This window comes from Salvelinus namaycush, chromosome 24, assembly GCF_016432855.1.
Source record: "Salvelinus namaycush isolate Seneca chromosome 24, SaNama_1.0, whole genome shotgun sequence".
Lineage (NCBI taxonomy): Eukaryota > Metazoa > Chordata > Actinopteri > Salmoniformes > Salmonidae > Salvelinus > Salvelinus namaycush.
Window position 1 is genome coordinate 14,328,651 of NC_052330.1, and position 12,063 is coordinate 14,340,713.

The window sequence follows — 12,063 nt, forward strand, 5'->3', positions numbered from 1 at the left end:
GAATCAGTGTGAAGTTGTTACATTGTAACAACCTTTATGACAGTACGACTTTAAAAGTGTTGACCAGTGGTGGAAAAAAAATCCCATTTGTTGCAAATTTCACTTGTTGACGCCCTCATCCGCTATCGCCACCAATCACAGAAAGGGACTAGTTCCTTATTTGGTATGAAGTCTACGTAAGTCCGCCTCTCTTTGTTGCTACACCCAATGAAATAATTTAGAACGCGGCTGGCTGCCGGGGTTACTATAGACAGAACCACATAGTGACATCATTTAAGCAAAAAATTAACCATGTGATGGATGACTAAATTACCAAAGAGGAGTTTTCATCATGAGGACAAAGCTTTCGAATAGCCTACTCGATATTGGGGAAATATGTAGACTACGAACGGGTCGGAATGCATTGCAGGGGTTGTCTCAAGCTGTGGGGGTCATACGTTCCAGCAGTGTTCTGAGCAAAGGATGAAGTTAAAGAGGAGCGAGCCTAACCGTGAATATTCTACTACGGCTAACCAGCAAACTACATTGTTATGAATGGTCCACACATTATGCGGTATTTAAGTAGGTTATGCTTTGCGGTTTGATTACTTGGTGGCATCTTTCAGCCTTTTAATGAGTAAAGATTATGCTTAGCTGAATATGAAATGTATATTTTTTTCTGGTGCATTTCTACCTAAAAAGCTTGACATATGCGATTTTTTTCTTAATTTCGTTTATTTGAGTGATTGCAGTATCCGTTATTTGGATGTACGGTAGTGGATATTGGTACAGCAACATGTTATAGGAAGCCTGGGTTATTGACAAAAGCAAGTGGAATCATCACGGGCTGCCAACTGCAGGGACCTCCACTTTTGAATTGAACGATGACTGGACCCAACGCCACTAGCACTTGTTCATCTGCAGCTAAGATGGGGAGGCACCGATCCAAAAGTACCAGTGGCAGTACGTATTGCAACTCGAGCCCGGGTGCTGAATCTGCCACCCTTAGCACCCCCAACAACGCTGGACGTTCATCGGGAGAAGAAGATGAGAAAGATGGGGGTGTGCTCTTTTACGTGAACAGAACTGGTTTTCCCATTGAGGGTGTCACTTGGGAGAGGATGTGGACTCATGTAGCCAAAGTACACCCCGATGGACAAGACATGGTCAGCAAGATAAGGAATTCTGCATACCTTCCCAAAGTAAGTATAGCCTCAAAGCTAGACAGATAAGCAGTGATATTGTGCTAAAAATCCTGTGCAATTACCATGTAATAACCAACACTGACATATGCTTCAAATTGCAATTCAACAAATATCATTTGCAATTCCATCCATGCAAAGAATCCATCAAATCACATGCACCGAATACAACAGGTGTAGTAGACCGTACAGTGAATACTTACTCACAAGCCCTTAACCAACAATGCAGTTTTAAGAAAATATCTACAAAAAGTTAGAAATAAAAGTAACAAATAATTCAAGAGCAGCAGTAAAATAACAGTAGCGAGGCTATATACAGTGGGTACCGGTACAGAGTCAATGTGCGGGGGCACCGGTTAGTCGAGGTAATTGAGGTAATATGTACATGTAGGTAGAGTTATTAAAGTGACTATGCATAGATAATAACAGAGAGTAGTGTTCACAGGAACATAACAGGATGAGTTGAAGATTTCCTCCTGAAAGTCTTTCCTGATTATCCTGTTGAGGAATGAAGCATTAAGGCATGCAGACTATTTCAGCCTGCCCTGGCATCCAACAGGACACTACATTGCCTGAGTAATTTCATCAGAGGCCAGACATAACTGGGACTGAGTGTCACCAAGCAGGGATCAGTGTTGAGAGCCTCTTTCTCTGTCACTGGTGGGAGTGGAACTGTGCTGAGAAAGGAGACTCTGGAGCATTACTAATTTGTACGCCGGCAATTAGTGCATGTGATGGCAAATCCCAAGCTCATAGTACACTGTCAGCTATATAAAGCATATGACAACAATGCACACAGGAATCTTTGTAATTGCCACGGTCTGTGTCCATTCTTGGTGCTGCTTCTGCACTAGTTGTTGGAGCTATGACCAGGGGCTGCTTTGGTGCTGCTGTAACAGTATAACTTTAAACCGTCCCCTCGCCCCGACACGGGCGCAAACCAGGGACCCTCTGCACACATCAACAACTGACACCCACGAAGCGTCGTTACTCATCGCTCCACAAAGGCCACGGCCCTTGCAGAGCAAGGTGCAACACTACTTCTAGGTTTCAAAGCAAGTGATGTAACTGATTGAAACGCTAGTAGCGTGTACCCGCTAACTAGCTAGCCATTTCACATCCGTTACACTGCATCATCAAGGGACAGTGTGAAACTTGCTTTTATGTTCAGTGTCTTATGAACTACCTTTTGGCAGTCCACAATAACAGTAACCTGTAGGCCTGGTCAGTCCTGTGGGATTTCACTCATGTCATTATATACCATTGTCCATCATCTAACCCTCTCCACTCAAGAATAAACCAACACAAACACTATCTATAGTCTATGCCTTTGTGAATAGGTGAATGGTCGTTGTGTTCTGCATTCTTACGCAATACTAGGCGGTAACCCCCGGACGAGCCCTCCTTTCCAATTTGTAAGTCGCTCTGGATAAGAGCGTCTGCTAAATGACTTAAATGTAAATGTAAATGTAACTTAACACTGTTTTGAAAAACCCAAATGGCCCAAAAAGTGTGAAAGGAGAGTGGAGTCCTGAATATCCCAGAGGTAACAGTGACCTATATTGAGGCCTGCTTGACCAGCCTGTGATTTCCAGGTGCAGCCGTTGGGCTAGCTAACTCATTAAAGAGACTGGGCAGTGTTACAGGCAGCTCAGGGATAACCTCAGGGCCAGTGTCTGGGTAACTGTGTGGAGGAACGAATGAGCATTGCACTGCTGTCTGTGGAACTCACATGTATTCATACAGAGCTATAGGCTACAGAGAGAAACCTGTGAAGTGTCAGACAGCATCAACCTGCAGCACACTCTGAGGACTGGAGGTGTGATTAAAGCGTGCCTCGTGATCCATTCATTCCTTGCAATTTTTGCAAGGGTTTTCTGTATTTACCTGTAGTCATTCATTGTTTTGGAAACTTGATACATGGTTCCACTGTCCCACCCATATGGCATGTTGGTAAGACGTTAGCAGATTTGACTCTCGGTCTCCTGAAATACTGTATTTCTCTATGTTCTGCTCTATTGATATTATGGTAACATTACTATGCCATGTCAGGAATGGTAACACCACTGCGTGAGCTCTGTGCCCTTACTTTGCCCTGATTATTTGAAGGGGTTGGTTGTGAGCGAACTAATCCACCATCTCGGAATTGATTCTAGGATAATCTGTTATGGCATAATTATTTTCAAAAAGCTTTTTACAGGAAACAAAACAGGCTTTCAGCCCAAAGCCTCCCATTCTGTTTCAAACTTACCTCATGTGCACCTCATTGCATCACAATAGGATTTGGTTAGTCTGAACTGCATACCTGCATACCACTGCTGGCTTTCTTCTGAAGCTAAGCAGGGTTGGTCCTGGTCAGTCTCTGGATGGGAGACCAGATGCTGCTGGAAGTGGTGTTGGAGGGCCAGTAGGAGGCACTCTTTCCTCTGGTTTAAAAAATATCCCAATGCCCCAGGGCAGTGATTGGGGACATTGCCCTATGTAGGGTGCTGTCTTTCAGATGGGATGTTAAACAGGTGTCCTGACTCTCTGAGGTCATTAAAGATCCCATGGCACTTATTGTAAGAGTAGGGGTGTTAACCCTGGTGTTCTGGCTAAATTCCCAATCTGGCCCTCAAACCATCATGGCTACCTAATCATCCTCAGCTTACAATTGGCTCATTCATCTCTCCTGTAACTATTCCCCAGGTTGTTGCTGTAAATAAGAATGTGTTCTCAGTCAACTTACCTGGTAAAATAACGGATAAAAAAATAAATAAACTGATCTCCAAATGTGGTGCTACTGAATGAAGAATCATTTATGTATTTGTTTTTATTTCACATGCAGTCCAATGGGAGAAGGTTCAATCTAATGTTTTATGGTACCTTTATGGTAATCACATGAAAACCGTAAGCAATCATGCTCTGAACAGGCCTAGTCTCTGACCAATGCCCAACTATCTTCTTGAGAGAGACAGATGCCCAGGGTCTTTGGTGCTGCAGTCACATCTTGGCTGTCGCTATCAGGTTTCAGTGATGTCCCCTGGGGAAGTAAAGTTAGATTAGAGTCACCACACAGGGGACGGCCTGTTCGACCCCCACACGACCTCTCTAAAGCTGGGGAACAGACAGACAGGGGACGGCTGGACGGAAAGGGAGAAAGTCCCTCTTTGAACTACCTTTTAATTCCCACTTGTCCACCTGTGAGGAACGTATGGTACGTCTACAGACAGACAGACCATGCATTGCCAGCCTCAGCCTTGCTCAGTAAGGTCACCAGGTGTTAATACTATCCCACTTACTGCAGTGCTGAAATATAAATTTCAAAGCTTGTCTCCATTTCCCTCTGCGTAATTGTCCTCTTTTTTTTAATAAGAAGTCTTTCACACCTTTATAATAAGGAATTAAGTTGAGTCACACACTCTTACGTTCAGCTCCGGTAGTTCTCTGAGCTCCGCAGGGCACCCTCCTCTTCTCCAGATTGGAGAAAAGGAAAGGAAGAAAGAGGAGCAGGCAGACAACTAATTACACAGGGTGAATTGGGAACATTGTGTGTTGCGCTTCTGTAAACTCTCTCAACACTAACACTGCATCTAAATGAGAATAGAAGTAAAATAAGACACACTTTATAACTCCATGCTTTTATCTTATACAGTACCAGTCAAAGGTTTGGACACACCTACTCATTCCAGGGCTTGTCTTTATTTTTACTATTTTCAACATTGTAGAATAATAGTGAAGACATCAACACTATGAAATAACACATATGGAATCATGTAGTAACCAAAAAAGTCTTAAACAAATAAAAATATATTTTATATTTGAGATTCTGCAAAGTAGCCACCCTTTGCCTTGATGACAGCTTTGCACACTCTTGGCATTCTCTCAACCAGCTTCATGAGGTAGTCACCTGGAAAGCATTTCAATTAACAGGTGTGCCTTGTTAAAAGTTAATTTGTGGAATTTCTTTCCTTAATGCTTTCGAGCCAATCAGTTGTGTTGTGACAAGGTAAGGGTGGTATACAGAAGATAGCCATATTTGGTAAAATACCAAGTCCATATTATGGCAAGAACAGCTCAAATAAGCAAAGAGAAACGACAGTCCATCATTACTTTAAGACATGAAGGTCAGTCATTACAGAAAATGTCAAGAACTTTGAAAGTTTCTTCAAGTGCAGTCGCAAAAACCATCAAGAGCTATGATGAAACTGGCTCTCATGAGGACCACCACAGGAAAGGAAGACCCAGAGTTACCTCTGCTGCAGAGGATAAGTTCATTAGAGTTACCAGCCTCAGAAATTGCAGTCTAAATACATGCATCACAGAGTTCAAATAACAAACACATCTCAACATCTACTGTTCAGAGGAGACTGCTTGAATCAGGCCTTCATGGTCAAATTGCTGCAAAGAAACCACTACTAATGTCACACCCTGGCCATAGAGAGGTTTTTATTCTCTATTTTGGTTAGGCCAGGGTGTGACTAGGGTGGGCATTCTAGTTTCTTTATTTCTATGTTTTCTATTTCTTTGTTTTTGACCGAGTGTGGTTCCCAATCAGAGGCAGCTGTCTATCGTTGTCTATCGTTGAATCATACTTAGGCAGTCCTTTTTCCCTCTTTCATTTGTGGGTTCTTAATTTTGCATTGGTTGTTATTTTGCCCTGCAGAACGTCACGTTCGTATTTGTTTTGTTGTTGTCGGTGTTCATTAAAGAAATAAATAGAATGAACCCGTACCACGCTACGCTTTGGTCCACTTCTTCCCATGACGATCGTGACAACTAAAGGACATCAATAAGAAGAAGAGACTTGCTTGTCCTTTAGTCTGATGAGTTCAAATTTGAGAGACGCAGAGTACTGTAGGTGAACAGATTATCTCCGTATGTGTGGTTCCCACCGTGAAGCATGGAGGAGGAGGAGTGATGGTGTGGGGGTGCTTTGCTGGTGACACTGTCGTGGCTACCACAGTATTCTGCAGCGATTCGCCCTCCCATCTGGTTTGCGCTTAGTGGGACTATAATTTTGTTTTTCAACAGGACAATGACCCTACACACCTCCAGGCTGTGTAAGGGCTATTTGACCAAGACGGAGAGTGATGGAGTGCTGCATCAGATGACCTGGCCTTGATAGAATGCCAAGAGCGTGCAAAGCTGTCATCAAGGCAAAGGGTGGCTAATTTGAAGAATCTAAAATCTCAAATACATTTTGATTTGTTTAACACTTTTTTGGTTACTACATGATTCCATATATGTTATTTCATAGTTTTGATGTCTTCACTATTATTCTACATTGTAGATTTTTTTTTTTTTTACAAATAAAGAAAAACCCTTAAATGAGTAGGTGTGTCCAAACTTAGCCTTCGAAAAGTATTCAGACCCCTTGACATTTTGTTACGTTACATACTTAAATTACTCATGGGGTATTGTGTTTAGATTGATGAGGGGGAAAAAACTATTTAATACATTTTAGAATAAGGCTGTAACAACAAAATGTGGAAAAAGTCAATGGGTCTGAATACCTTCGAATCTACACACAATACCCCATAATGACAAAGCAAAACCCTTTTTTCCCCCAAAATTTATAAAAAATACAAAACTGAAATATCACATTTACATAAATAATCAGACCCCTTAGTACTTTGTTGAAGCACCTTTGGCAGCGATTACAGCCTCGGGTCTTCTTGGGTATGACGCTACAAGCTTGGCACACCTCAAGCTCTGTCAGGTTGGATGGGGAATGTCGCTACACAGCTATTTTCAGGGCTCCTCAGAGATGTTCGATCAGGTTCAAGTTCGGGCTCTGGCTGGGCCACTCAAGGACATTCAGAGACTTATCCCGAAGCCACTCCTGCTCTGTCTTGGCTGTGTGTTTAGGGTTGTTGTCCTGTTGGAAGGTGAACCTTTGCCCCAGTCTGAGGTCCTGGGCGCTCTGGAGCAGGTTTTCAACAAGGATCTCTCTGTACTTTGCTCCGTTTATCTTTCCCTCGATCCTGACTATTCTCCCAGTCCCTGTCGCTGAAAAACATCCCCACAGCATGATGTTCCCACCACCATGCTTTACCTTAGGGATGGTGCCAGGTTTCCTCCAGATGTGATGTTTGGCATTTAGGCCAAAGATTTCAATCTTGGTTTCATCAGACCTTTTGACAAACTCTAAGCGGGCTGTCTAAGCGAGGGTACAGCTGCCGCTACTCAAGTTTACATTGTACTATTTAAGATGGAATCCGCAGAAGAGGAAACAGCGCCACTGTCCACCCCACGGCCGTTCACTGATTGTTGAGTGTCATGCGCCATGGTCATTTTTTTTTGCAGTACATGTACATATTCTGCTGTTCTATCACACGTGCAATGATGTCCCCCCCAAAATACTGTGTTCATTCTTTGCAGTAACTTCTTTGTTGTTGTAATATTGCAAATGGACTTGGCAGTTTCACCATTAAGGATTCCAGCTTTGAGTGTCAATTAAGTTCTTCTTAGACGGTTGTGTTATTACATTTCTATATGTGATGTGGTTGGCTACACTTTGAGAAGATGTCTGATACCAAGCACTAGGAAATCCTTTCCTCAGTCAGCACTTATCCTCATCCTCCCATCCCTCCGTTTGCTGTGGAGAGAGACGTAAAGAGAGGGAGAGAAGAAAGAACTACCCCTGTACTCCTTCCCTGACCCAGCAGAATTATGTTCCATTCCAGGCTCTCCACAGTGGAGATAGGGCTGGCAGGGGGATTGTGTGAGGGATTATTCAGAAATAAGACCCAGCGCAACTAACTGCTGAATATTACACATTTTGTTTGCTTGTTCATTTGCACAGCTTTGATATAAAGCTTTTGAAATGAGCCTGTGTGATGAGTGAGAGCTTAGAACACTATCTGTAGGGGGTAGAGGGCTGATGAGACCTATCTGTAGGGGGTAGAGGGCTGATGAGACCTATCTGTAGGGGGTAGAGGGCTGATGAGACCTATCTGTAGGGGTAGAGGGCTGATGAGACCTATCTGTAGGGGTAGAGGGCTGATGAGACCTATCTGTAGGGGGTAGAGGGCTGATGAGACCTATCTGTAGGGGGTGGAGGGCTGATGAGACCTATCTGTAGGGGGTGGAGGGCTGATGAGACCTATCTGTAGGGGGTAGAGGGCTGATGAGACCTATCTGTAGGGGGTGGAGGGCTAATGAGACCTATCTGTAGGGGTAGAGGGCTGATGAGACCTATCTGTAGGGGGTGGAGGGCTGATGAGACCTATCTGTAGGGGGTAGAGGGCTGATGAGACCTATCTGTAGGGGGTGGAGGGTGGAGGGCACACACACACACACACAAAAACATATATTTGTTCTGTACAGAAACCCAGCCTAAAACACCAAACAGCAAGCAATGCAGGTGTAGAAGCACGGTGGCTAGGAAAAACTCCCTAGAAAGGCCAAAACCTAGGAAGAAACCTAGAGAGGAACCAGGCTATGAGGGGTGGCCAGTCCTCTTCTGGCTGTGCCGGGTGGAGATTATAACAGAACATGGCCAAGATGTTCAAATGTTCATAAATGACCAGCATGGTCAAATAATAATAATCACAGTAGTTGTCGAGGGTGCAAAAAGTCAGCACCTCAGGAGTAAATGTCCTCATTAAGAGTATCTCTACCGCTCCTGCTGTCTCTAGAGAGTTGACAACAGCAGGTCTGGGACAGGTAGCACGTCCGGTGAACAGGTCAGGGTTCCATAGCCGCAGGCAGAACAGTTGAAACTGGAGCAGCAGCATGGCCAGGTGGACTGGGGACAGCAAGGAGTCATCATGCCAGGTAGTCCTGAGGCATTGTCCTAGGGCTCAGGTCCTCCGAGAGAGAGAAAGAAAGAAAGAGAGAAAGTGAGAATTAGAGAGAGCATACTTAAATTCACACAGGACACCGGATAAGACAAGAGAAGTACTCCAGATATAACAGACTGACCCTAGCTCCCCGACACATAAACTACTGCAGCATAAATAATCGAGGCTGAGACAGGAGGGGTCAGGAGACACTGTGGCCCCATCCGATGATACCCCCGGACAGGGCCAAACAGGCAGGATATAACCCCACCCACTTTGCCAAAGCACAGCCCCCACACCACTAGAGGGATAACTTCAACCACCAACTTACCATCCTGAGACAAGGCCGAGTATAGCCCACAAAGATCTCCCCCACGGCACAACCCAAGGGGGGGCGCCAACCCAGACAGGAAGATCACGTCAGTGACTCAGCCCACTCAAGTGACGCACCCCTCCTAGGGACGGCATGGAAGAGCACCAGTAAGCCAGTGACTCAGCTCCTGTAATAGGGTTAGAGGCAGAGAATCCCAGTGGAGAGAGGGGAACCGGCCAGGCAGAGACAGCAGGGGTGGTTTGTTGCTCCAGAGCCTTTCCGTTCACCTTCACACTCCTGGGCCAGACTACACTCACTCATATGACCTACTGAAGAGATGAGTCTTCAGTAAAGACTTAAAGGTTGAGACCGAGTCTGCGTCTCTCACATGGGTAGGCAGACCATTCCATAAAAATGGAGCTCTATAGGAGAAAGCCCTGCCTCCAGCTGTTTGCTTAGAAATTCTAGGGACAATTAGGAGGCCTGTGTCTTGTGACCGTAGCGTACGTGTAGGTATGTACGGCAGGACCAAATCGGAAAGATAGGTAGGAGCAAGCCCATGTAATGCTTTGTAGGTTTGCAGGTTAAGACCTTGAAATCAGCCCTTGCCTTAACAGGAAGCCAATATTGCCACATGTTAATGTTTCCACCACCACCAAGATCAATCTAACATAGTCTTTCTTTGTCATTCCACAGCACCCTGTGCCATCGGTCCCCAACTTCAAGCCCTCCATGTCTGTCCCTGCCTGGCTGCTGGCCATCCAGAACTACATGAAGACACTGCAGTATCCTTTCCCTGCCGAGCACGCAACCTGCCACCTCCCTTCCCTTATCTTCCTCTCATCCCCCGTTCACAGAACACGCTGAGAAGAGAGAAACCACAGCTCCTTTTAGGGCACAGTGTCCTCCTATAGCTCATTGCAGATCCGTGACACATTTCACACTGTTTAATTCACTCTGGAGCCCTGGGGGTTGAACAGTATGTATGCAGTGTGTTAGCTAACTAACACTGTGTCAACGTTTTCAGGTGGGTTTAATTTGTTGTGATTGTAGCCAGGGGAGTGCAGGTGCACCAACTGTCATACTGTAGCTACAGGTGCTCCGTGGGTCTGTAAATAATGTCACAGTACTTTAAAGTCTTCACTCTGTTAACTGCAGGAGACACATTCAGATGAAGAATAGCCATAGTTTTCAAATTAGTTTCAGTTAGACTTGACACATGACAGTGAGGGGGACAAAATGTAATAAATGAGGTCTTTGAGGTACAGTTTAATTTCTCTCAGGTATTCATAAACCTCTAGCCTACAATACATTACATCAACCTGATATCAGAAACATCACCATTCCCCGCTCGCCCAACCGTTGTAAATAATTACAGACTCCTTTGAATGCCCCTTAACTGTCTGTCAGATACAATCACACAGGAACTCAGTTCTTTGAGATAAGGAAAACCAGACCATTGTGTGGGTAAGTGTGGCTGTGAGGCCGTTTCTGTGGTATCTCAATTGGTTTTTGTTTGTGTCTTTACTGTGTCTGCCACTGTACCGAGCCAGAAGAGAGGTCCCACTACTCTGTGAGACAACATCATTTGTCTGTAGAAGAATATAGGCCAGTTCATATGTGGAAAATAGCTGTCCTCTGCCTCTTGCTGTGTCCTTTACCCAGAGTACACATGCAATGTGCATGTACTCTGCAAAGACAGCCAGGACATTTAACGTGTTATCGAAAATATGTAAAAGGGGTCATCGTATTTAGAAGATGGTGCTTTCATTAGTGTACTTGGCTTGTACTTGACACATTTGAAGTCAATCAAACAGGGTTTGTTGTAAATCCTGTTTGAATAACACCATTGTGTCATTGCTTGTATAAGGCACCAAAGGGGACTTTGTATGAAACAAGAATATTCACTACAATCATCTTTGTTCTCTTTCAGGTTGATGGAGACTGCGAGAGAAATGATCAGGGAATCTCTTCCAATCAAATGCCTTGAAGCTGTCATCCTTGGAATGTATCATTTCTTTGTCTGTAGGCACAGTCAGAGATACACATTAACCGATGGGAGTTAGAGCTGATCTGTTTCAGGTCCTGAGGTGCCCGATGAAACCCCTGAAATCAATTAGATGCATTCAGTTGTGCGACTGACTAGGTATACCCTTTCCCTTTAATATTCCCCCTTAGGCCAATAAAACTCACAGATGCCCCTGTTGCTAGGAAACAAGAGTCTGAAAGTTCAAAATGTAACTTCCCTCCTAGCATATAGGCAGGCAGAGCAAAGTTTCTGCAGCGTCTCGCACATTGCCATTTAGAGCTGCTTGGCTGCTGGGCCTTTTCACAAACGATTACTGTCACGTCCAAGCCTGATCTTTCTCATGGGCACAGGTTTATCCTCAGTCAAAACCGCAGGCTGGTATCATGAAGAAAAAGGCCGTGTCTGTTGTGTCTGTTGACTTGACAGGCTTTTCTCTCGGTTTATCTCACTGGGCACAGACGTCAGTTCAACATCTAGCTTTCATTTACATTTGGTTAAGTTGTCAACTAACTTGAATTCAATATGAAATAATTAATTAAATGTCATCATGTCATTGGATTTAGGTTAAAAATAAATACCAAATTCTCTTACGTTAATTACTTTTTTTCAAATCCAATCAGTTGGATTGATTCAACGTCATCACATTGAATTCTTTGGTTGAAATGACGTGGAAACAACGTTGATTCGGCCAGTTTTTGCCAAGTGAGATGTCATAGGCTCAAGTCCAAGTCTGTCAGGTGAGACCGAACCTGTTAACCCTCATTGACAAAGATG

At 44.3% G+C, this 12,063-nt stretch overlaps 1 protein-coding gene across 2 annotated transcripts in view; it reads left to right on the forward strand.

Annotated features, from left to right (window-relative positions):
* The first annotated feature begins 294 nt into the window (after nt 1–294).
* LOC120019746 (tubulinyl-Tyr carboxypeptidase 2-like) overlaps nt 295–12,063 on the forward strand; it is a 42,276-nt gene continuing 30,507 nt past the window's right edge. For both annotated transcript variants that reach the window (XM_038963172.1, XM_038963173.1), the window contains exons 1-4: nt 295–1,181; nt 9,957–10,045; nt 10,671–10,727; nt 11,194–11,268. In XM_038963172.1, the coding sequence (XP_038819100.1) occupies nt 864–1,181; nt 9,957–10,045; nt 10,671–10,727; nt 11,194–11,268 (539 nt within the window). In that variant the 5' untranslated portion in view covers nt 295–863. The remainder of the gene's footprint in view (nt 1,182–9,956; nt 10,046–10,670; nt 10,728–11,193; nt 11,269–12,063) is intronic.